The following is a 25,966-nucleotide window of genomic DNA, read 5'->3' on the forward strand; positions in this document are numbered from 1 at the left end:
GAGGATTTAACCTGGTATGAGGATACGATAAGACAACTAGTAGAATGCCTCAGGATTAATATTAAACGGAGTAACCATGGGCCACTAAATAGATCAAAAGTATCTTCAAATAATAAACCATGGTTTGATGACGATTGCCGAAAAGTAAAAGCCGCTATTAGGCGGAAAGAAAGATGCCTAAGAGATATTTATAATGATGCATTATTGCACGAACTTAAGAAACTAAGGATGAAATATAAGGCAACCATTAGAGGAAAAAAAAGATCCTATAAAGATAGATGCTGGATGAATTTACTGGAGGCAATTGAAGACAAAAATGTCAAAGGCTTCTGGAAAATGATACAAGAATGGATGGGGAAAGTTGTAGGGGTCCTGCAGTGTTCGGTTCTGGAAGATAAGTGGGAAAGTCACCCTGAAGAAATCTATGGCAAATGGCCAAGGAAGGAGGAAATAGTATTAAATAATTGGCCAGGGGTCAGGGAAGATGTGAAAGAGTGCTTCTCCACAGATCACATTAAGAGTATTATATTAAATTTAAAATTAACTCGAGCAGCAGGTCCTGACAATCTACCAGCAGTTGTTATAAAAACGAATCCAGAGTGGTGGGCCGAGTTCTTTTCGAAGATGTTTCAGAGGACACTAATTACAGGAATTCTGCCAGATAGCTGGAAAGGGGCGATTATTAGGCCAATACACAAAAAAGGCGATGTAAATGATCCAAAAAATTACCGCTTGATAAATCTCCTGGATATAGGTGAAAAAGTATTTTCCAAAGTAATCCTAGGTATGCTAAAGGATTGGGCACATGATAACCAGATAGTACCCCAAGAACAGGGAGGATTTAGAGAAGGACACTCGACGGTGGACCACTGTTTTGCTCTCTGGGCCATAGCGCGGAAGTCAATAGAAAAAGAGGGGTAATTTATTCTGCTGCTTGTGGACTTCCGCGCGGCTTTCGATCTTGTGGACAGGGAGCAGTTGTGGACAATCCTGACAGGGTATAAAATACAGGATGATCTTTTGGCCCTGATCCAGGCCTTACACACTGAAAATTGGGCCCAGATAATTTTGGATAAGGAGGGAGGACTGTCAGGGAGGATACAAATTGGAAATGGATTGAGGCAGGGGTGTGTACTTGCCCCCTTGCTTTTTTCCCTGTTCATAGCAGATTTACCTCAAAAACTAAGAGAGGTTAGAGGGGCTAGCCCGAAACTGGGAGGGAACCACGTACCCTGCTTATTATATGCAGATGACCTAGTGATTATGGACCAGACGGAGATAGGTCTCCAGAGAAAATTAAATAGGTTTAAAGACTACTGTGTGAATAAAAAATTTGTAGTGAATATGGAGAAGACAAAAATGTTATGCTTCGGGAGGAATAAAACAAAGGTTTTATGGAATCTTGGTATAGAACGCCTCGAGAGAGTAACGGAGTATAGGTATTTAGGAATGTGGTTTACGAGTAATTTAAAATGGAATACTCATCTGGAAGCGCTAAAAATGAGGGCAGCGGCATCTGTGAAGGGCCTAAAAAGATTCAACAGCGTATATGGAGAGAGGTCGGATAGGCCGGTTATAAAGGCCTATACAGCAATGGTCCCACCACAATTCCTGTACGGGTCTGAAGTACTTTACTTAAGCGGAAAATCCAGCTGGGATAAAGAAGAGGAAAATATCCTAAAAAGCTTATTCTCGCTGCCAAAATCATCTATGGTACAAGCAGCAAGACTAGAGCTGGGAATTACCTCTTGGACCATAACAGCCTGTACGGCACTAATACGCTTCTGGCAGCGCTTAGGGGCAGAGGAGTCTCATAAAGTCTCCCAGTGGTGTAAAGCTGAAATTGCCACGAGTGAGCTGTCCTGGGCAAAAGAGGCAAAAACCGTAATAAAGGAAGCGTATGGAGTATTAGGTTTAAGGCTTGACCCGCAGCTAGGCTATCCCCGAATAGATAAGAAAGAACTCAGGTCCTTGGGTTTTGATACGTCCTGTATACATGACCGGGAGTATCTTTCGCGAAAGACTTCAGTATCCCATATGACTTTGGCTTGGGAAAAGGATAAACATTACCCTTATATAGATAGGTTACCAAGTCACTATTTACGACGTGAGGTGCTAAAAGTGCGAATGGGGATAAATCCCTGTTATATGAATAATGGGGTGAAAAATCTCATGATAGATCATAGCGGGAAATGCACTTGCACTTTGGGGACCTCTTGTGATATTGTACATATTTTATTTGATTGTATGAAATTTTTAGATATACGAAAGGAGATTCTACGCCCAATATTTATAAAATACAGAATAATGAGTAGGACGCAAGCTGTTGAACTTTTAATGGAAATGAGGAACTTAGACATAGCTTGCGCCATGGGGAAATGTATGTGTAAGGTTAAAGTGATTCTTAAGGGCACAGAGTAACTTTTGTATGTGTATGGTAACGTCGCTAAGAGACGGCGTAACTAAGAGATAGCAGTACTGTATTTGATCTATTGGAAATATTGGACGTATAGGTATAAATGTATGAATTACCCGGTTTTATTAATTTTAGAATATTTTGTAATAAAAAAAAAAGGAGATGGATTAATTTAGGTGTGTTGAATATGCGTCATATTTTATATATGTATTTTAACAGGTAGAAAAGATGTAATGTATATACTTTTATGGTTGTAACAAACTAAATAAAGTTAAATTGACTGACTGACTGACTGACTCAACCAGGAGCTCTCAGGCCAGGTTACTGTTTTGAGGGGCACCCCTTCAAGGTACATGGAGGGGCCCTCTCCGGACTCAACCAGGACCTCTCGTGCCAGGGTGCTGTGCTGAGGGGACCCCAGCAGCTCGGGCCCCCCAGCACCCCGGGGGCTGACGGAGCCTATGTTACACCTTTGCAAGACAGATGATGGAGGGAGGTTTATCAGAACATGGGGACCCGCTGGTTCTGCCTCCATGAATTCCCAACTCGGACTGGTTCAGCTGGACTTGGAACCTAGGGAGAAGGAACACAGAACGAGCTCTGTCCATTAGGAATGTTAAATCAAGCTCTTGTAAAATTATTTTATTTATAGTGGGCTTGAAAAAATGTCTAAAAGCGGCTAATACTGGCCAGCAGCCGCTCTATCAGTCTTCATGGGTAATGACTGTATAGTTGTTACATTTTGAGCCGCAGCCCCGCCCACCTGCCTGCCCCGCTGCAGGTTTCTGCTGCAGATTTCTACTGTGTGTGCCTTTAGAATAGATCAGTCAGGTGATCATATCATTAGATTAGCTCCTGAGCGTGGCAGCAGGCATAACAAAAGAGTCTCTTCCAAGTTGCATCAAAGGCCGGTGATAGGTGGTACTGATGCCCAGATTTTTTGTTTCACGCTGAGGGTGATGGCGAAAATGGAGAGCCGAATAGGGACCGATTTCAGCACCTGGGGGCAGATTTACAAGCTACGTACGCCACTTTTGCTCCGCCATTGCGTCCCTTCTGTGACGCAGCGGCGGCATAAAGCCAGCGCCATGCTGCGGGGTATTTACAACATGACGCATCTAGGGAGATGCGTCACGTTGTAAAGCCCTGCGCCACATGAAACCTGCGTCAGGTTTCATGTGGGCTTTTTGGCGCAGGGGGGGGCGTTCCGGTGCAGGAGCGCCTCGGAACAGTGGCTGAGTGAAATCTACAAGATTTCACTCCGTCACTTTTCTGACCCCCCTGCGTCGAAACCGTGCGCCTGCTTGAAGCAGACGTAAGGCTTGACGCACCATGTTAGACATGGGCAGGGTTGGCACAGTGCTGGAGTTGCGTCGCGCCCTTCGCCATGATGCGCCGCATTGTAAATGCGGTGCGTCCGTGGTGGCGCAAGGATTGAGATGCGTGTCGCAAGTTACCTAGCGCATCCTTGCTGATTTGCAGGGATGCGCCAGGAAATGTAAATTTGCGCCCTGCGTTTTAGAACTGCCGGTGCTGAGCACCAACAAGACCCGCCCACTTAAAGCCCTGTGGTCAGAGATCAGCATATGTTATTGTGTGTAACTTAAGAGCCGAGGATACATTCTGGATGCAGGGCCAGAGAATTGCATATATTATTGGGAGCTGGGTAGTGTGTGCAGCTGCCCAGAGTCCCGCACAATTGCAACACACCACCAGTCCTCATGTACTCCTGCCGATCCAATTGAAAGATAGGTGTCTCCTAACACCTGGGCCCATGGGAAGGGGCCCCTTCCCTGGCCTCTCAGGGATGGTATGGGAAGGTCATGGGGAGGGGGGGCACTTCCTTTTGTCCCAGTTGCAAGGAGGCACATTTTGCAAGTTTGTCCTGCAGTTAGGCCTCTTGCTCCGCTACCAATTCAGAGACACTGCGGGACGCCTTTTGCCCAGAAGTCTACACAAAGCAGCTTCCAGAGCCCTTGAAAATAAGAGGTCTCACACATTACATTCCCCTTCGCCCCGGGCCCCAAAAATCCTAGAACTGGCCCTGAGTGGGAGTAAGCTAAGAGCCGCGGGTACATTGCTGGGAGCGAAGTCAGAGTGCTTGTTTCATTGGTGGGGTAGGCTAGATCACAGCTCTGCGTACATTAATGTGGGCATAGTCAGGGCCCTGATTACATCAATGGTCAGGGGTCTGGACGTGTTCTTGCGGGCATGGTCATCGCTCTCCATCGATTAGTATGGATATGCTTACTGCCCTGTACATTTTAGTGAGGTCTTGTGTACTTCATTGTGGGCACAGTCATCACCTGCATACCTTTTTGGGGGGGTGCACAGGCTCCTACATACATTAGTGAGGGCGTGGCCAGGCTCCTGCACACCTTCCTTGGGTCATGCATAGGCTCCTGCATACATTAGTGGGGGCATGGCCAAGGTCCTGCATACCTTTCTAGGGTCATGCACAGACTCCCGCATACAAGATTGCCTTGGTGATACGACCCTGAGGTCGTATCACCATCATCCACCCCCCATGTTAGCTATGCCTTAGTCAGTAATGTAACAGACGTTAAATTCCTGCGTTAAGGCATAGTTAACAGGATTTAAAATATCACTACCCCTCGTTGATGATATCACGAAGCTGGGGTAGCGATATTTTCCCATGGTGTTTTGTCAGGCACGCCTCCTTTGTATCTCATTAGAAATGCAAAGCGAGGCGTGAACAAAACAGGAGCTGAATCAAGGAAACACGTGCTAGCGTGTCCTTGCAAATAATGCGATATAATTATCGCTGCTTTTCGAAACGGCCAAAACTGCAAAAGCGGTGATAATCATGTCACCAGCCCTTGATGATATGCCCCAAGGACACTCAGCTCGTTATCACTTCACAAGTGCTTTAGAGACACTCTGATTTGGAGGCAGGTTTCTGACTTTGTACAAACCTTGGGTCAGATTTACAAGCCCCTTGCGCCACTTTTGCGTCACTTTTAACATGGAAAAGGTGACGCAAAAGTGGCGCAAGGGGTTTGTAAATCTGCCCCCTTGTATGTACGAGATGTGAACACACGGTAGGAATATCAGATGTATCTGGTTGCATGATTAATTACACAATTATTGATGTAAATAGCCTTTACTACTTGTTTAATTTACTTTATAACACTGCTCATCCCAATGTAGAGTGTTGGCATGCTTTAAATTACACACACATTATACGGCGACAATAAATCATATGTGTGTAAATCAATGTAAGAAAATGTTACAGAAGGCAATGAGGGTTACAAGGTATAGGAGTCACACATTGCCCATTCTGGTAGGCAAATGTTAAGAGTGCATGGTTGGGAGAAGACCAAACTCAGGATTTAAAATGTAATGCTGTGTTGGGGCTTGTATGTACTAATAAGACTTGTTATTACCCAAAGGAACCTTTTTAGCAAACTTAGAATAACAACAGATTGAGAAGAACTCTGCGGTTCTAAACCCATGTCTTGCAATGTGCTTTCAGCTGCATGATAGCGGTTCTTAGCTCACTGTGGCAAATTAGAAGGAACGTAACTCACGAACCGCAAGTAACAAAAGGATCTCTGGGGCATATTACCAAGGGCTTGCGATAAATATCGCAAAGCGCGCTTAGCGCTTGCATATTTATTGCCAGCTATCTCTGGAATTTATCGCCCGGTTATCGCATTATCAACAACGCGCATTGCCGAGGTGATACAAGTTCCAGAGATGGATATCGCCGTTTTCCATGATGGAAAACGCCGATATCCTAGTTGATAGGGCCTGTGGTCTTAGCCACAGAATCCACCCCCCATGTTAGGTATGCCTTAGTCAGGAATTTAACAGACGTTAAATTCCTGCGTTAAGGCATACTTAACGCGATTTAAATAATCGCTACCCTTTCTAGTTAATATGACTATGCTGCCTTCGCAATATTTTCCCTGGTTGGTTTCACAGCCACGCCTACTTTGCATCTCATTAGCGATGCAAAGTTAGGCGTGCTGGAAACGGGCGCTAAGTCAGCAAAACACGCGATAGTGTGTCTTTGCTGATAAGGCGATAAAATTATCGCCGCTTTTCGGCTGAAAACGGCTGCAAAAGCGCCGATAATTTTTCAGCGCCGCCTTGTTAATATGCCCCTCTGTGGCAAAAGGAGTAACCCACTACCCTAGCTACATAAAATACAAATCTGTGATGTGCATGTTAAATAGTGTTCTTTGCAGCAGGCACATTATACCTCTGTGCTTGAAATGAAGAAGCTTCTTATAAAATAAAGTGGAAGCGTGGAGAAGCAATTAGTTGAGAGGTTGTAGATTTATTCAAGTAAAACGAAGACACCACTGGAGTGTATCCTCCATGCGCGCGTAACAGAGCTGGCGCGCATGCTAACAAATGGAATGTGTACAACAGCAAGAAAGCTCGTGAAAGCGCGAGCTAAGCAATAAGAAGTACAGAGCAAATATGTACAGTATATTACAGTGCTGCTTTATGGGCCAAAGGTATGAGTAGTCAAAACACTGATCTCTTACAAGTGCACTGACCACTAGACGTATCTCACTGGATTATTATCCCCTGAAAACTGCTGGATGCACAAAGTTCTCTGCAGCATGTGCCTTAACCCCTTAAGTTGTTTTAAAAGCAGCCTCATTGTTAACAATTAAGCAAGCCAGAATACATGTACTTTAAAATGTGTCCTCTGTGCAATTACTTTGCAGCAGAGCTGTTAAAGTCATAATAATCAAAGAGAGAGAGTCAGCCCACTGGTGAGTCACACTGAACACTCCCTAAATCTACCTGGAGGTGAAACATTTTTCATTTTTATAAAATGACTTTCACCCACTGATCAGTACAATGGCACACTTCATCAGAGAGTTCTCCACACTTACGACTTCGACCCTCGAGGGAGCACAGAGGGGCAGATTTATGTTTCCTGGCGCATCCCTGCAAATCAGCAGGGATGCGCCAGGAAAGATGCGTCACGCAGGTTTACCCTTGCGCCACCACAGATGCGCCGCATTTGCAATGCAGCGCATCGTGGCACAAGGTTAAACAGATGCATGACGCATCTGATGGCATAAGGGTGTCGCATTGCTGGAGTCGTGTCGCAAGCACGACGCAACTCCAGCAATGCTCAGGGGCTGCCCATACCTAACATGCTGCATCGTGCCTTACGCCTGCTTCAAGCAGGGGCAGGGTTTTGATGCAGTAGCGTCGGAAAAGTGACTCTGTGAAATCTTGTAGATTTCACTGCGTCACTTTTCCGATGCTTTTTCCGAAGGAACGCCCACCCTGCATACATTAAACCTGACGCAGGTTTAATGTAGCACAGGGCTTTCCAACGTGACGCATCTCCCTAGATGTGTCACGTTGTAAATAAGGCGCAACATGGCGCATGGTTTATGCCGCCTCTGTGTCACAGAAGTGACACAACGGCGGCGTAAATGTCTCGCAAGGGGCTTGTAAATCTGCCCCTAAGTATATTGGGAGGGACATTTAGAACATAAAATTGTCTACACGGTGGGCTAGGCTTGTACTTTAATATGAGTTTGTGTGGCAAGATTAAAACCTAAAAGTGTTACCTTCGAGGTTTAATTACCCAAGCATCTATTTTGGTCTACATGTTTCGGCCACCTTTTTTGCCAGCTTATGCTCATGTGGCTTTCCTCAGGACCAAACCAGGTCCCTGCTTTCCCAAGAATCCTTATGTAATTGTGTCCTTAATAAGCACATTTTGCTCTATCACAATCACTCAAATCATTCATACAGACTGAGCCGAGAGGACTTCTCCGTGTTGTGATCGGTATCAGTTTTTGCTCCGTAAGTTACCAGAGGGGGGGTGCACCGTGTAGTCACACTCATCAAAGGATCACGTCCTTATATCCACCTAGTTTCCATCTCCAGCTCCTAAACGGTCTGGGACTACAACTCAGAATGCCTATTACCTCCTTCATACCCTGTCCAGGACTCTGGTATAAATACCTAAATTGTACACTCTGCCCCTTTCTAATTCCCTAAACCTCTAGTTGTCCTTGTATACTCTAGCCGCATGATTTATACATTTTCTTCCCTCTTCACTGCTTTTTTGTCTCTTGAAGTCAGCTTTGCTTCTTCTAACTACACTACATGTATATATATAAATATATATATATATATATATATATATATATATATATATATATATATATATATATATATATATATATATATATATATATAAAGCCCAGTTAAGGGTGTACAATGGCACAGTCCGGGACGGTGCATCCCATATGTAATACGCCCCAAGTCTAATCACAACATTGCCACTGAGGACCTAAATGAGAGACAGTTTCCTTGTAAAGCTCGCACGACAAATTGAATCATGTACAGGCACTTGGAAGAATTCAGTAGGTACATTTGCTTTAATAGAAGGGGCTCCTTATTGCCTGATTGAGTGCACCATCGCTTGACGCTTCTCCCAGCAGTACTACTATGTCACACTAATGCACATCACGCATGCTCATGCAGCTGCAATATCTGTCATTGGCCCCTTGGCTCAGACCTCCATCTTGTGTGCCAGCTGTGAGGGTCAGCTGTGAGGGTGGTTGTGTGTGGCATACAATGGGGGAGGGATGTGTGTAAGAATTGAGTGAACAGTGATGTTGACCAGTCAGCCACTGGCAGACTGTGTAGAACCCTTGACTCAGTGGGCTACCCTTGAGTGATAGATAGGTCGGCGGGATCCTGTAGGTATCAGGAAGTATCAACGAGGCGCTAATTTAATTGTGTCATCAATAATGGATCAAGTTCATTTTTAATTCAAGGCATCAGTAGTTGCTCAGGTGCTAATCTGATAGGGGGAACCAATAATAGTTAAGGTGCTGATGTAATTATGGACCTCAATTTTTGACCAGGTGCTAATCTGTTTGTCAGAATCAATAATTGATTGAGTGTTCATTTTATTGTGGGGATCATCAATTAATCAGGTGAATGTTTCATCTTGGGTACTATTAAGTGCTAATCTGATGGTGATGATAGGTAACTGATCAGGAGCTAAACTGATTTATCAGAGTCCTCTAATGGATTATTGGGAACATGTTTGTAAGGTGAACCATTCACTGTTCTCTGGTTGTAGCTCTGTGGGGGGGGGGGGGCTGTCCGGATGAGGAAACCACCGTATGAGCTGAGAAGGAGCATGAAACGACTGAAAGAGAGGTTCATGTGAACATTGCTGCTCCTGGTTGGTGGGCACAGGAAGTGACATCACCCCGTCACTGATCATGTGAACACTGCTGCTCCTGGTGGGTAGCCACAGGAAGTGACATCACCCATCACTGGTCATGTGAACATTGCTGCCCCTGGTGGGTGGGCACAGGCAGTTACACCACCCTGTCACTGATCATGTGAACACTGCTGCTCCTAGTGGGTGCGCACAGGAAGTGACATCACTGATCATGTGAACATTGCTGCTCCTACTGATGGGTACAAGTAGTGACATCACCCCATCCCTCAGTAAACATCTGTATTCCATTCCTGTCTTTGCAGGTCTTTGACTTCAGCCTCACAGAGGAGGAGATGAGGCAGGTGGGGTCTCTGGACAAGCACTGGCGCTACATCGTTCCTTCAATCACGGTAACTTCCTGCTCTGCGGTTTCTTGGGCTGATACCAGTCTAGGGAGATGCCTAACCAAATATTCAGACTCCTGTTTATGAAGGGTGTCGAGCAAAACCCATCAAACAGGAAATAAGCAAGTAGCAAGGCAGACATAGTGAGGGCAGACTAGTGGGAATAAAGTGCAACAATATAGCCTTCGAGCCTGCTATAGTGGGCTCTACCGGCCATTAAGAGCCCTCACCAGAGGGCCTTTAACAACGAAGCGGACTTTAATGGCCGTTAGAACCCACTACGGCAAGCTCTAAGGTTAGTAGAACATTCCGCCCCTAGAGGGCAGAATGTTCTAATTTGTAAAACAAAGACCTCACTTAGCCCGAGGGGATTTAAATTGCCTCTGGCCCCATGACGCCTTTGTTTACAGCTGTTGCTGCGAACAAACATTGGAATGTTGATGCTCTGGACTTCTACCAGGTATTAGAAGTCCTGAGCACTCCACTGTCTTTAATGGAGCGCTCAACATTACAGTGTTCTAATCTGAGGTGGAACAGCAACAACTAGATTATTATTTTATTATCATTTTTGTTTTCAGTATTATTATTTCTAGGAAGGTTCTGAAATTTTCTCCGCCCTACTTTCCACATTTGAGACCTTGCTCAGTTTCATCTTCAGTATTAAAAAGAGTTGCATTTGTCCCTGGGGGTCTGTGTGCAGTGATTTTTTAGTTTACACAGGTTGTACTGCTTCCTGTATTGTTTATGCTTTCACAAGCCTCTTGAATGCTTTGAGGGTGTCCTGGTATTCTTCTGAGGGGGTGTTTTAGGGACTCATTGTTTGTGGTTTGAAATGATTCTCTGGTCTTTGTGTGTAACGTTGTATTATTTCTTCATCAAACAAGACTTTCCAGGATGTTCTTTTTAGGTGTTTTCTGGGTGATAGTATCTTGGGGGCATATCAGCAACAACCGGCGATAATTATCGCGTAGCGCACTTAGCGCTAGGATAATTATCGCCGGCTAACGTGGATTTGTATCGCTGAGATAGCGTGCTATTAGCAACGCTTATCTCAAAAGCGATAAAAATCCTAGCGTTAACTGCCTAACGTGAGATTATCGCTGGAAACCCAGCGATAATCTCAGAAAGTTTGGCGTTAGCTTGATGATTGGGCCTCACATACTTAGCCATGATATCCACCTTCCATAGGATATCATGGCTAAGTCAGTCCTGAAGCAGGCGTAAGGAAAGAAGCGATAACAGGGGTTATCGCTACTTTTCCTGCCGCTATGCTTCATAGCGTGGGGCTTGATGATAGGAGAAATGTCGCTTAGCGACATTTCTCCTGTCATGTTAGGTCAGGAACGCCCACTTTGCATCTCATTAGAGATGCAAAGCTGGGCGTTAAGATTTCGTGCGCTAATGCAAGGTTTCATGCGTTAGCGTGACCTTGCTAATTAGGCGATAAAATTATCCCCGCTTTTCGGCCGAAAACGGCCGCAAAAGTGGCGATAATTTTCTATTGCCGCATGAAAAATAAAATGGGAATTCATTACCGTTTTATTTTTCATTCTCCGGTCCTGAACCAAGCGTCAGGACGGGGGCGGGGCTTACTGAGACAGCAGCGGAGAGGAGGATGGGCTGTATGTGCACTTTTCAAAGCGCACAAGTCCCATAGGCCGGTCATCTTGAGACGGCAGCCAGACATGCACACTTTGAAATCTCTAACCCAGCTGGGTTGAGAGCAAGTGCAGGTCTCCAGAGCGCTGTGAAGCGCAGAGTGAGGCCACTGCCTCCAATCAGGGTGCAGCGCTGCTCTCACAGCAGCATGAGAGCAGCGCCAGGATTGGTCAAGGTAGTTTCCTAGTAGCCAGGCTGCAGTTGCGAGAGGTCCGGAACAGTAGGTCCTGTTGTAAGGTAAGTTTACTTTTAATATATGTTAAGTTTATTTATGCGTGCCTGTTTATTTTCATATAATTTTTATTTTATTTGAGCGCCCGCCCCCTCTCCCTGTTGATGCCAGCCGCCACTGACGTTTTGTGTAGGTTTAGTGCTTACCTCATCTTATTCTTTATTCTGTAACTAATGCACAGAGTTGTGATCCCACTGGTGGTCCTAGGGTCACACCGTGGATGCTTTAACGCGTTCATCATTCATCAGTGCCTGTGTCGGAAATGACGTGCTCAGTGATGCTGTCACCTGGATTGCCTGGTCTTGTGCACATCTGCAGTCATTTCTTTCCTTGACAATATTATGGTCATAAATCTGCCTGTTTTAAACCAGAGGTTGTGTAGATGGTGCCCTCACCTCTCTGCTGAGAGGGAATGTGTTTCCTTTGAAGGGTGCACATTACAGTCTCCATATCTTAGTGCATTTCATTTTCTTCATAAAGTGAGATCTTCTGACTGTATTCTGTCATCGTAATTCGAGGTGTACACAGTTCAAATATTTTTATATCTCTTTTACCTGGATTATGTATTTAGAAATTTCCATTTCTACCCAATGCTCAATCTGTAAAACATAAGTGCAGATGGCCAAAACCGTTCTTAGGGCGCTGCCACCCACCTTCCTTACGTGCACCGCCTGCTGCCTTGCTGGCATCGCCCATTCACCTACTGGCGCCAGCCCTTCCGGCACTCGCCACACCTTCTGCCTGCAACCACAATGCAAAGGGAGCAAACCTGCCTGTCACAATGGAGGCCTAGGGAGAGTCCACCACTGAGAAAACATTCAACAAAATGGAGGACAGAAGGGCGTTCTGCAGCCAAGCTCTCACTTGTTTGATAAAAAGCCAGATGCTCTGACAGCGCACTCAGGGGATATTCCTGCCCTTGTATGGTTCGGTTTAGGGGCGGCAATGGCTGGTGTATGTGAAGTCCGGGGTGCTGTCTCGGGGTGCCTCGCACCACTCCATCCAAATTCAAATTGTTTCCAACTATTGGAAGGCAGTCTCTGAGCCCTTGACACCAGTGCACTGCACAACCGCACACAAGGAAATCACTAGAGGCTGAGGTGGCCACAGCACCATTCATAGTGCCAGGAAACGCTGCCGGGTCTCCAGCTAGGATCTCAGGGGCTCGCCCGGGAGCTGAGCCATGTACATGGCCAGAACAGCATCGCCCACTGGCTGTCAGTTGTGCCAGGAGGGATGGGCTGATCCCCTTGCTGCTCAGCATATCTCCCCAACAAAAAGATGAGGGGCATATTAACAACGGCCAGCGATAATTATCGCTGGCCGTGCTTAGCGATAATTATATTATCGCAGGCTATCTCTGGTATTTATCGCCCTGGTAGCGCGTTATTAACAACGCGTTACTCCAGGGCGATAAAAATTCCAGAGATAGCGAGGTTATCGCCCTTTTGCAGGGAACATCACTGGTTTTCCAGCGATGTTCCCTGCAAAAGGGCGATAACCTTGCTGATACGACCCACAGGGACAACTCCGACCACCTTGATGAGTTGTGGTGAACTTCTTTATTACTATGCACCAACACAGGCTCAGAGGAATTCGGAGCGCAACAAACGCCACCGCTCAGCCGGCCACCAGCTGTCAACTGTCAACATTCCAGTGATAGCAGCTGGTGACGTAGGGAGCCCAGGTACGGTGTCTGTAAGTGGACACAAGACAATCATAACATATGTTCCCCCCTAAGGAAGGAGAGAGAGAAAGAAAGAAGAAAGAGAGAGAGAGAGAGAGAGAGAGAGAAATAAAAGAAAGGAAAGAATGGAGGATGGAAAGGAGGAAGGATGAAGGCGAAAGCAACGGCGAGGCATAAGTCATAACAAGAATATAACTGGCGAGGGTTACACAATGTATTACTCACGAACATAATCTGACAGTTTAACAGGTGGAGATAACCTCCTTCCCGCCCTGCTGGTGACACGGGTGGGGACAGTGTTGAGTGCAGGTGTGGGAGGCAACACTCTACTTGTTCTACCCGCACTAGTAGAACACGGCCCTCTGTGGATGGAAGAGGCATTGGTTAGCTCTGGAGCGGAATGCTCAGCCGTGTTGCGGGTTTGAGGTTCGCAGTCCATTTCCTCGTCTGACAACCCAGTGAACGTACTACCAAAGGCATGGGTATGGGTCTGGGTATCGCTGTCATGGTCAACTGGGGTGTTTCTGCACCGTGAAAGGGCAGAGAAGTGCCACACTTTGCCATCACTGAGCAAGGCTGAATTGCAGTGCACTTTGCGTACTGAAAGGGGCTGTGTGAATCTATCATTGCCCTTGCCAATGTGACCGCTTCTTTTAACCTTGACAGTGTCCCCAATTTCAAGCTTGACGGGATTGCACCCATGTTTCAAATCATACCTTTCCTTGCAGCTAGCTTGTGCTACCTTCAGCATTCCCTTAATATGCTCTGTTGACCAATTGACCCTTTTGGCTGCCTTGACCCAACGTACATTGTCCTTGGACAAGGGGGTTCTACCTCGCATCAGCTCAAATGGGCTGTGGCCAGTAGTGACACACGGTGTGATGCGGTACGCCCACGCGGTTTTAGGTATTTCCTGTTTTCATTCCCGTTTATTGCTATTGGCCGGTTGTACAATGCCCTTGATGACTCTGTTGAACCTCTCTACCGCCCCGTTTCCAGCGGGGTGATATACCGAGGTGGTTTTGTGACAGATTTTGTTCCTCTGGGTGTAGCTCTTGAAGGTGTCCGACGTGAATTGAGGCCCGTTATCTCTGAATATGGTTTTGGGCAGTCCCTCACGTGTGAAGACTTCGTCAAGAAATTTTACCACACTTAAGGAATCTGGCTGAGTGAAAAACTTAACCTCGGGCCATTTGGAGAAATGGTCGATAAGGACAAATTACATACACCTCTTCTCCATTTTCCATTATGGGCCCCATAATGTCCATCCCTGCCCTCTCCCATGGCATGGAGGGGCAGGGAATAGGCTGTAATGGGGGTCTAAAAGTCACCTGCGATTTGTCTGAATGTAGACATAGGGTGCAGTCCCTGACTACTCGCTCAACTGCTAGACTTACTCCAGGCCACCAGTAACTGTTCTTGACACTATTCTTAGTTTTTGCGACACCCAGATGCCCTTCGTGGCAGATCTCGAGTATTTTCCTTCTTAGCGTGTATGGTGGGACAACTTTTCCCCCCCTTAACAGTAAACCGTTTTCATGGGAGAGTTCATGTTTCACCTCCCAGAAATGTCTTAATCTTTCAGGCAAGGTTTTCTTAGAACTCCAGCCTTTTGTTACCATGTCAATCACTTCACACATTGTCTTATCTTTGTTTTGTTCGGAGATCCATTCATCTAGTGAGATTCCCTCTAACTCCTCCTTTACACTAGCGATGCATAGTTCATCACTTTCATCATGTTTCTCACGTTCTGGTATGGGCATGCGGCTTAAAAAGTATGCAACCACATTCTTTACTCCTGGTACATACTCTACAACATAATTGTAATCAAACAATTGCACAGATAGCCGTGCTAGCCTAGGCGATGCTGCGTACAATCCCTTAGTGATAAAGACTTTTGTCAGTGGCTTATGGTCGCTGCGTAGAGTAACCTTGCCACCCCAGACAAACTGTCTGAAGTGTTCGAGGCCCCAGACGCATGCCAGTGCCTCACGCTCAATGACTGAGAATTTTTATTCACTCTCAGTCAAGGAGCGTGAGGCAAAGGCTATGGGACACTCATTGCCTCAAGCATCTCTTTGGGTTAAGACAGCACCCAGTCCCCTACAACTTGTGCCAGTTGTAATAATGTTTTCAAGTAAGGGGTCAAAACCTTGCAATGGTACAGTTGAACACATTTCCTGTTTTAAAGAATTGAAAGTGTTCTGACAATCCTCATTCCATATGAATTTGTTCTTCAATTCTAACAATTGTCTAAGGGAATACGTTTTGTGAGAGAAGTTCTTTATGAATTTAGCGTAAAATTCTACCAATCCCAGGAAGGATCGTAGCTCCTCTTTGTTCTTTGGCACAGGGGCTTCATTGATGGCCTCCAATAGTTCTTTCTTCGGACAGATTCCATCACCTGTTAGTTCATGTCCCAGATAGTTAACCTTGCGGCAAGCAAACTTGCACTTCTTGTATTCGGCTGTCAAACCCTTTGCTGCAAGTATGCCAAGAACTTGGTTTACCTTATCGTCATGCTCCTGCCTAGACTTTCCCATGACGAGGATGTCGTCTTGGAACATCAATAAATCTGGGACGCCCGCAAAGATGTTTTGCATTAGCCTCTGAAACATTGCTGCCGCAGAGGTCAATCCAAAGGGCACCGCAAAGCAGGCGCGAGCCCTAAAAAGAACAAAACAGCACCTCAATCAGATATGGGTTGGTGCAACGCCTGGGTGCAGAGAAAGCAAGACGGGGCATGGTTTGAGAGTATGGCCTCCATGGTCCAGGATTCCCGAGTTATGGCCACCACCCGATGGGAAACCAGAAAGTAGTCCAGTCTAGATTGGGTGCCATGTACAGGCAATAAGAAGACATTCTCCCAGTCCACCGGGTGGTAGAGATGCCAGTGGTCCACCTAGCCGTGGTCCGAAAAAAACGTCCCCTAGGAGAGCCCTGTCCGTGTTGTTGCCCGCATCCAATGGGCTGGTTCGGTCCAACACTGCATCCCGCAGTATGTTCCAGTCACACCCGATTAAGTATTAGGAGGCCCCAGTTTCTGTGAAAGGGCGGCTGAGCAGGAGGCAAAAAGAGACACTGAACACTGAACCTACGCAGAGTGTCTGCTCCCCAACCTTCAGCTTGGCAAAAACGTAACGCCCGTCTGAGTCGGACCAGGACTTGATGACAGTAATGGGCAGTGACCAGCGGAGGAGAACCGCAACTCCATATTTCCTGGAGGGGCCAGAGCCTGTCTCTGCCTTCGCTGCGCAGCTGCGGTGGACCACTCTTCCCACCCAGTCACGGTGCAGCTTCTCAGATTCCAGGCTGGAGTGGTGTGCCTCTTTTAAAAGGGCCATCTCTGCCCATTTTGACTGCAAGTAGGACAGCACCTATTTGCGCTTTATGTAGTGTGTTAGCCTCTTAACATTCCACGAGATGGCTTGCAAGAAGGGGAAGGCTGCGGGCGCTGTTGCGGCCATTAGGACAATTTGTGAGACTGGCCGTAACAAGGAGAGCTATGACATAAGAAAGGGTGGGGAGGAGAAGGATAGCCTGTACGGGGGAGTCGGGTGAGGTGTGAGGCGGTGTGGAGGAAGAAAGAGAGAAGAAGAAAAGAGAGAAAAGAGGAAGAAGAGGGAGGGAGTCTGAAGGAGAAGGAAGCAGCAGCATTAGTACGCAGACCCCTCGAGCACGGCACGGGTTGGGGTGCTAAATGCAGAGGGGAATATGAAGGACTGAAGGACGGTGGCAAAAAACAGAATAAACAAACTAGTACCCAATGCAGGCCTCAAGGAGGGCCTGAGACTATAGACCGCGGGGAAGATTTACAAGCCCTTTGCGCCACTTTTGCATCACTTTCCCCATGTTAAAAGTGACGCAAAAGTGACGCGGGGTGCTTGTGAATCTGCCCTTGAGGGTCTAGGTTTGCTGTGCCAACGCGTCTGCAGGGGGCCCCGCAGGAAGAGGCAGGGTAGAAAGAAGGTAGGAGGTAACCAGGGCGGAGACAGGAAGGCTGGATGACGTCAGTCCGGGACAAACCCCAAATATCATACCAACGGTCAGGGATGGCTATGAGGTGGGGATGCACTACAAGCAACGCAGTGCAACGGTAGGCAAAACATAGTACAGCCACTCAGGAAAAGTCGGCAGATAACTGAACAATGCAAACGGCACTGAGAAGAAGTACAGATATCTATCCATCTGCCTCTGGGAGGTCACAGCCCCCAGCCCTCAGCAACCAAGGCAGGGAGGCTTAGAACCGTGAACCTCAAAGAATGTCTCAGCCATTGGGTGGGAGGGCTTCAGCAGTGACTGGGATTTGTCATGAGCCTGGTCCTGTGTGAGGGCTACCACCGCTTTGTGGGCCAGATCCCTGCTGTCCTGGGAACGGGCCGGCCTCTCTGGATCTCTACCCCTGTCTTAGGTCCTGCTGTTGCGCCAGCAGCTGCCGGAGGTGTCAGTGTCAGGTGGAGGTGGTGTGGTTGGGGAGTGGGGGGGAGAGGCTGTGATTTCAAGGAGGCAGTGTCCATAGCATTAGCAATGCACCCTTCCATAAAAATGCACAGAGCTTCCAGGTTGAAGAAGTCTTCGGACCTATCCTCTTTCGTGATCCACATTCAAACTGGTTTGAACAGTCCATATTTGATCCAATTGATGAACCTGGGGCCAGAGGACCAGAAACGCTTTCCTTCGATCATTGGTCTCCTGTGAGAAGTCTGCTGCTATCCGGATCTCAGGCCCCTTATTATCATATGGGCCGTGCGAGCAGGCCATGGTTAGTAGCTGCCGCACCTGTTCGTGACAGAGGAAGGAGGCTATGGTAAGGCAGGGCCGTGCCGTTTGGTCCTGGCAAGGGGGCCCCATGCGATGCGCCTGTAGGAGCTCCAGTTGGGGGGGGGGGTTGAAGGTGAGGCCTGTGAGGATGGGGAGGAGGCTTTTTAGGAAATCACTGACGTCCACACCCACGGCGTGCTCAGGGAAACCAAAGAAATGGACGTTGTCTGGTCTTCTGTACTCCAGGTCGCTGGTTTTGTTCCTGAGGTATAAGAGCTCCTGGTCCGTTTCCAGAATGGTGTTGAGACAATCCTCTACAGCTGTTGCTCCATCCCGTCCACCCGGTCCTAATAGCCTGCTATGCCCGTGCAGATGGTTTTAGTTTCAGCCGCAAGGTCAGAGACCACTCCTTCCAGACGGCGGCCTACTGCCGTGACCTCTACAGAATGTGCTCCATGGTAGACTTCTGCTGTGAGCTCGGAGGGGTCACGGCTGGTCTAGCGGCTGGTGCTCCTCGCTGGGCAGCCATAGTGCGGTGTTGGGTTTCAGCCTCCGAGAGGGTTTGCTGGTTGTCTTGCCTGGGGCATCACCAGTTCAGGGCCCCAAGTCGAGAAGGGAGAGCACAGCTTCCCGGGGGAGGAGGGGGTGAGATGGGTCCACATTGCTCAAAGAGGGGTTGCGGCTGTCTCCTTAGGCAGACAACCAGGCAGTGGTATGTTCCTGGGTAGGTGCAGGGATCACTCTCAGTCCTGGCTGCTGCGATGAATGCCAGTGTGCAGTGCATTGGTCTGTCCAGGACTCTGGATTAGGGGGTTACAGCCTAGTCGGCGGACCAGTGCTCAGCGTCTCCCCTTGCCAAGGGGGCTGCGTGGGTGGGCGTGAGTCAAGAAAAGTACGCCATCTGTCGGTAGGGAACTAGGGCAGGACATGGCATAGGCGAGGTGGCTCACTCAGCCGGTCAGGGCATCACTCCACAGCGTGATTGGTGGCGGGGTGGCTAGTAGCGCACCCTCCCCCCAGGCCCGCGCCAGTATGTAGGACCCGGGCTGGTGGCACCATCCCTGGAAGCAGTGTGCGAGGTGGATCCTCCTTCCCTCAGCCGGCCGGCGCCGGTAATAGCCTGCTGCTGGAGGTGAGTTATGGTGGGGAGGGCCCCAGAGGTAAGTGTGGCCCAGGTGAGGCAGCAGAGCAAGTCTAGGGTGGGCCCCCAGCTGCTGCAACTGGGCAGCTTCAGGTCGGGCCCTCGGTGTCCACCTTCACCTGTTCCGTGTCCAGGTGTGAGGTGCCATAACCCCGGGCCGCAAGGCAGTGGGGAGGTGCATTCAAAGGCCCAGGGGAAGGAAAGCAATCATGTTGGCCCCAGACGTGGACGAGGGCACCAGCCAGGCTTCTGTGTCTACTTGTTGCAGGCCCCATGTGCCTCCTGGGAGGGGTGATGTCAAGTCACTCACTGGGGTCCGCGTGAAGTGCGAGACTGCGCCTTGGGTTCCGATGGGCCTTGGTGGGTGCCTCTGGCCCTTCTCAAAATAGTAGCCAACCCCCCTTCCGGCTGCTCGCCACGCCTCAAACAGCTCTCATGCGGCTGGGGTAGGCGGCACAGGTCAGAGGATGGGGACAAGTGGGCCGTGTGGATCATCTGGAGGGGTTCAGGCTTCGGACCTATTAAGGCAGAGAGCATCCCGGAGTGAGGCGCGAGGAGGTGCCGCCTTGACACACTCGAGGGCGGTGCTTCACCCTTCCTTCCTTCGCAGCTTCGGCCCGGGCAGCCGGACCTCTGCTGCAGCAGGAACGACGGTAAAAACGGGCCCTGCAGCCAAGGCACCAGTAGAGGAGGGGGGCAGCATTCGCTAGTTTTGGGAAGCCCCCAAGACCTTAGATGGTCTGCCATTCCCCTGCAGGGCCCGCTGACGCACAGAGCTCTAAAGTCAAGCGCCCATCTTTGTTTGTGGCCAGATCACGCCCCTCGTGCTCACATTTTAAGATAATAATAGAGGAACTGTGGGATATGCTTTAGTTATGGGCCCCTCATTTGTGTGGAATCATTAATTAGCCGGGCTGCATTTTCTCCCACATTGTAGCAAAGAAAGACCCTGTTACTGTAAATTTTAGAGTAACCTGAATATATACACAAGCGGTTTCAGTTGGTATGTATGAATTTATTACTTAGTAATATTAAATATATGACTTTTCTGAACATCACATCAAAAATTGAATCCATATAACATAAAAATACATAAATGGACACAAAAAGTATAGCAACAATGAATTATAGTGTCAGACAACACATATATTTAGAGGTTTTTTGGGTCTGCGTTATCTGCAGTGTATGAACTCACAACGAGATTCCTGAGTCTATTTGTATGTAGATTATTTGCACAATGATGTTATGATTACTGTATGATTTATGTTTAGTGTCCTACTGGGAAATCAGGGAACGCCCTGAGGAAGACCTTCCCTTAAGGTTGCGTCCCATGTTAAGGAGGTCGAAACGCTTCAGTGCATACAGTCAGTTGAGGAGTGTAACACCACAAACAATACCTACTTACAAATGAAGTGAATGAGAATACCCCTCTTAGGGACTTCATAACAACAGATAAGGCAGATGTCTCGAGCCCTCCCCCATGAGCCTGAATAGGATCAAACCCCGTCTTCATATAGCATTTTCTACCAAGGTGCTGCGCAGATTGGTTAAAGGTGTACAAGCAGCATATGGAAACACAAACATTGCTGCTTAACTGGGATATTAAGTTGTTGCAGAGATATTTATGGTTGACCAAGATCAGAAGCCCCTTCAACATAACATCGCTTGTTTATCTGTTTGTCTTATGCAATAAAAGCCTTGTTTTCAGTCAAGCTATCTATTAGGAGAGGTGTTGCTCACTAGTTAGAGGCGGCAGACCCGTAAGCAGAGAATCGGCCAGGGACCAGGGTTCAATTCCTGACGCGGCAGGGTCGTGGACCAGGGTCAAAACGGACTCGATAATTCTCGCCTCGGTACCTACTCTAACCAGGAACACACTCTGCAACTCTGGGCATTAAGCTTGCCTCATCTCTACAACGGCCCCCCACAGACGCCGGGGATGCCTGGTTTCACCATGGAGATACCCAGAAAGGGACCATCTCACAGGGATAGCCAGGACGGGTTCCCCAGCGGTCTACAGCGCCGGGACGCCCCGTTGCTGGGGCAGCTGTGCGCTTTACAAGTCTACAACATTTACATTTAATTGTCTGATGCTGGAAAGACATTCCTGCACTCCCACAGATCATATCGAGAATAAATGGTTCGTGGATTTACTGTAATCCTGTGTATTTAATCAATGACAGTTTCCAGTCTCCTTCCTTTTAGAGCCTTAGGGAGACTGGAAACTATCTTTCCACATCGTTGAATCCTCATTGATAATCATAAACGTTAGAATATTTCCCCGCTGCTTGCATGGATCCCAGAGCTCTTTTCATACTTGTATTTTCCATTTAATGTCACGCTGGGTGCTTAGGGCACATTTAATTAACATTCATGCAACGCAGGGCAGCAAGAAAGGTTGCAGCGTTGTGTGAAAGGGAGAGAGAAGAAATGCTCCGTATCCACAAAGATGTGGAGCATTTCTGCTCTCTCTTTGCGCTGGTGCACTGTGCCCTGCCTAGTGCCAACTCACCCTTGTACCATGGTGCTAAGGCGGCTGTGTAACAGGCAGGATCGGTTTTGTGTAGGAAGGGAACACCTTCCTGCACAAAAGCAATCCTTAGAGGCGTCTTCCTCTTTCAATGTCTGTTGCAAAATGCAGCACATGTTATAAGAGGAAATAACGATGAAAAATAAAGATATTTCTCCTCGTTACGCCTCACATGGGAAGGTGTAGGACTTTGGCAGATTCCCAGGTTTAAACGTCTTTGTAAATCTGGAAATGTCCCAGATTTACAAACCATGGTTCAAGGGTGCCTACGTTGGGGCTTGCCTGCCAAATTGCTTCAGCGCAGGCAGAAAGGACAAGAATGCACCGTATTACTTAATTACAGTCCATTCTTGCCCTTTCACTTTGGCGTAGGGCAGCTCAGCAAGGTGACTTGCTTGGCTGCCCTATGCCACAATGCAATAAATTATGCCCATTGTGTTCTTGTTTAGCAAAGAGCCCTGTATGGCTAGGACGCTTGTGCATTACACTGAGCTTGATGGAGCAGCTGCTTGTACTAATGGGCAGGAATACTATACCGCTGACATACTTGTGCATGCATCAGAGTGCCATGCTTGTGCCCTAAATATCCAAGCCCCATCAATGTCTATCTGTGGTCAGTGGGATGGAAAGGTGATGGCCATGGGGCAACCTGGCAGCGGCCAAAAGGATTGATAATGTGATCACAGCTCAGGAAGGGACAGAGAGCGCACCACTGTGGCTCAGCTGTTTGTGCTGCATGATTCAGGTCCCACAGCCCTCTCCATACCTTGTTGTGTCATTATGTTTGCATCCTAAGAGTAGGGAATATGTAGCCTGTCATCCCACATTGTACATGGCCTCCTGCTGCTAGGACCTGTGGCATGAAGTGCTGTTGCTCTTTTTCAGCTGCACCCTGCACTGCAGATGTTGGCACTTGCAATGACACAACACTATGAGCTTGGGATGATGGCATCAGCACAGCAGTGGCAAAGTAATGCAGATCCCTGGTTCAGTTTCGCTTATGGAATTCAGGGTTTACTGGGCTCCACATGTGCCAATTGGAGCATTCACCAATAGTGTAAGGTGGTCTACTAACAGTTGGAGCCAAAGGGACAGTGGCGGGTCCTCAGCTATGGCGGAGGACCGTCGCCCCACTGCTTTCAAGCAGTGTGAAGAAGTAGCATAAAATGATAATAACTTTGAGTTATTATCATTTTATGCTTCCTGCTGAATTGCGGGCGGGCGGGGCTGCTCCGTTCTGCGTGCAGGGCAGGGGAGGAGTGGTATACACACTCCTAAGTGCGCAATGACTGTTTGGTCAGCCTTCTCGGGCCTCCAAAACCAGTCATACGCATTTTCCCACTTTTCCATGCAAGCTGCATTACACCCTGCATGGAAAACATGCTCACCCCTCCAGCCCCTGGCTGAGCGCTGTGTCATAGTGCTCAGACCAATCACAACGCTGCACTGCAGGATTGTGATTGGCTAAGGGGAGGGAGCCTGGCTTCCTGTTCCTGAAGTCGGGATCAGGAGAGCAGAAGCAGAGGCGCTTGACCCGGCGGCAGCAAGATATGTGATTTACTTTTTCCTCACTCCCTCCCGCAATCGCGACCCCCCTCCTCCCACGCCTGCCCTCCCAGCCGCGAGCCATGCCGGCCACAACTGCAAAGGAAGCACATGTTGCATCCATTAACAGAGTCTGCTCCCTTTCCCCTGGACTCCTTAGTGCTTGTAGACACTCTTCCTGTCTCTGTTCAGGGAGTCTAGGTCTGGCCTGACATGAACAGCTCTGCAGCAGCTTCTAGCAGAGCACTGGAAGGATTACTCAGAGAGGTGAGGTAGGTAGAAACTCAGAACTACATAAAACATGCTGTGGTGCTCCATAAATCATTGATCAGTCAGTTTATTACATTTTAAAACCAAAAAGTACTTTACTTCAACTCCATCAAATACTAAACAAAAAATTACAATCATGCACAATGCAAACCAGACCTCTCCAGCCCCCGCGAACTAGAGATCTGCGTACGGTCTCCCTGTGTTACCTAATACAAAGCCCCTTCCTACAGTGTGTTGTCAGAGAGTTCACCAAGTACAAGCACTTCCTATTATATTTGTCATAAGTGTATACCAAGCAGCCCCTTCCTACGGAATATGACACCAGTGTGTTAACAATGTCTCTTATCATTCCGTTTCATACAGTGGCTAAACAACTGCTGCCCAATCAAACGCCTACAACGAAGAAAACCATCAGAGGCTTGCGCTGGAGACTGGCCACCTGACTGTTGGGCCCAAAGTGAACCCAAAGTACAGACTCTTAGCACTTTAACTGCCGGGTAGCCAGGCAGAGGAATCCAATATTTCTCATGGACGTGGTGTGGATTACAAACTCAAAACTCACCAAACCACAGATTAACATTTAAGAAATCATGGCCATATTATCAAGGAATGGCAATAATATTATCGCCACTTTAGCGGCAGGAAACTGCCGCTAAAGCAGCGATAATATGTCCTTGTGGATTCCCATAGAAGCCCAGGTTCTGGTGTGAACCTGGGCTTCTATGGGAATTCACAAGGGCATATTATCAAGCCCATTATCGCCGCTTTAGCGGCAGTTTCCTGCCTCTAAAGCGGCGATAATTTTAACGCAGTTTCTTGATAATATGCCCCACAGAACTTTAATTCATATACAACTAGCATTAAATGTACTCACATTTACAAGGTCACTCATGCAGTTTTCACATTTGAACAAGTTTTGCTCTGCACTTGTGGGCCTTTAGAGTGTATAGTAAGTAGGCGCTACGTTTTGCGCTGCATTGTGCCATGCAAGCGCTCACAGGTAACTTTAGTAAATCTACCCCTACAAACAAAACTTAAAATTGCATATGTGCACAATGAAAACCAAACCTCTCTAACCCATTCTGAATGAGAGAAAAGTTAGGAGAAATAAAAACATTTATCCTTGTTAATGCCTGCTTCAAAAAGGTGTTAGTGTTTTGGGTGCAAAGCCCTGTCCACCAATTTTAGTACCGTTTAGGGCTTTGTGTCCAAACCATGGGTGCTGACACGGGTATGGTGCACCATTGAGGCAACATAATGAACAGCAACTCAATAGTTTATGAAAACTGCGCTAGTTTGCGTCACTTTGCATCAGCTCTAAGGCTTACTAAATCTGCCCCAAACTGGCTGAGCCAAAGATTCTCTCTCTCTCTGCTGCTTTAAACTTTTGTTTTGTTATATGAGTGTTTGCACTGGATGTTAAATATATAGCAGGCCTCGGTACCTTAGACTGTATCTAGAGGGACGTGTTGACTAATATTTCGCTCCATGCAGCACAGCAAGTGAAATCGCTGCGCTGCCTTGCGTGAAAGGAGGAAAGCAAAACTGCTCCATATTTTCAACGGAATCGCGCAGTAGTGCTCTTTCTTAGCGCTGGCGCACTTGGGACTGCGTAACGGAACGCAGGCACCATTGCATCCTATCGTAAGAGGGCCTGTTATGTGGTCAGTATAGTCTTTGTGCAGAAAGTGACAACTTCCTGCACAAAAATTATCCTTTGATTCGATTGCCTCATAATCCAGCTCACATGCAAAGAGGAAAAACAAGGAGAAATAAAGATATTTCTCCCTGTCACACCAGTGTCAGATAGCCACACCATTTTGGCTTAAACCTTGTCTACAATTCTTTGTAAATATGGATTTGCATCAGAAGTAGATGCACAAGAATGCCCATGTACTATCCATGTAATACCTGCCTGACACAAGGTAATGCAAGGCAGTGCTGTGGAACCCTGTAATTTACTGTCAATAATTCACACCGCACTGTCCCCGAGCCAGTGGAGACGTTGACTCTTGTGCGCAGACTTAAGGAAAGCTAAGTGGATTGACAAGCTTAAGGCCATGCCTACAATCTTCCGTTGCTGTATCCTTATGCCATCACCCTACTTCCAAGCCTCCTTTTCAGAAGAAGCA

General features: G+C 47.6%; 1 protein-coding gene across 1 annotated transcript in view; it reads left to right on the top strand.

Moving 5' to 3' along the window:
* Positions 1 to 25,966, top strand: part of AKR1A1 (aldo-keto reductase family 1 member A1) — a 1,289,949-nt gene that overhangs the window by 1,243,664 nt on the left and 20,319 nt on the right. Inside the window, exon 8 of the mRNA XM_085602859.1 lies at positions 9,929 to 10,015. Coding sequence (XP_085458985.1) covers positions 9,929 to 10,015 — 87 coding nt within the window. The remainder of the gene's footprint in view (positions 1 to 9,928; positions 10,016 to 25,966) is intronic.

Source organism: Triturus cristatus, chromosome 4_2 (assembly GCF_964204655.1).
Source record: "Triturus cristatus chromosome 4_2, aTriCri1.1, whole genome shotgun sequence".
In the NCBI taxonomy this organism is placed as follows: Eukaryota; Metazoa; Chordata; class Amphibia; order Caudata; family Salamandridae; genus Triturus; species Triturus cristatus.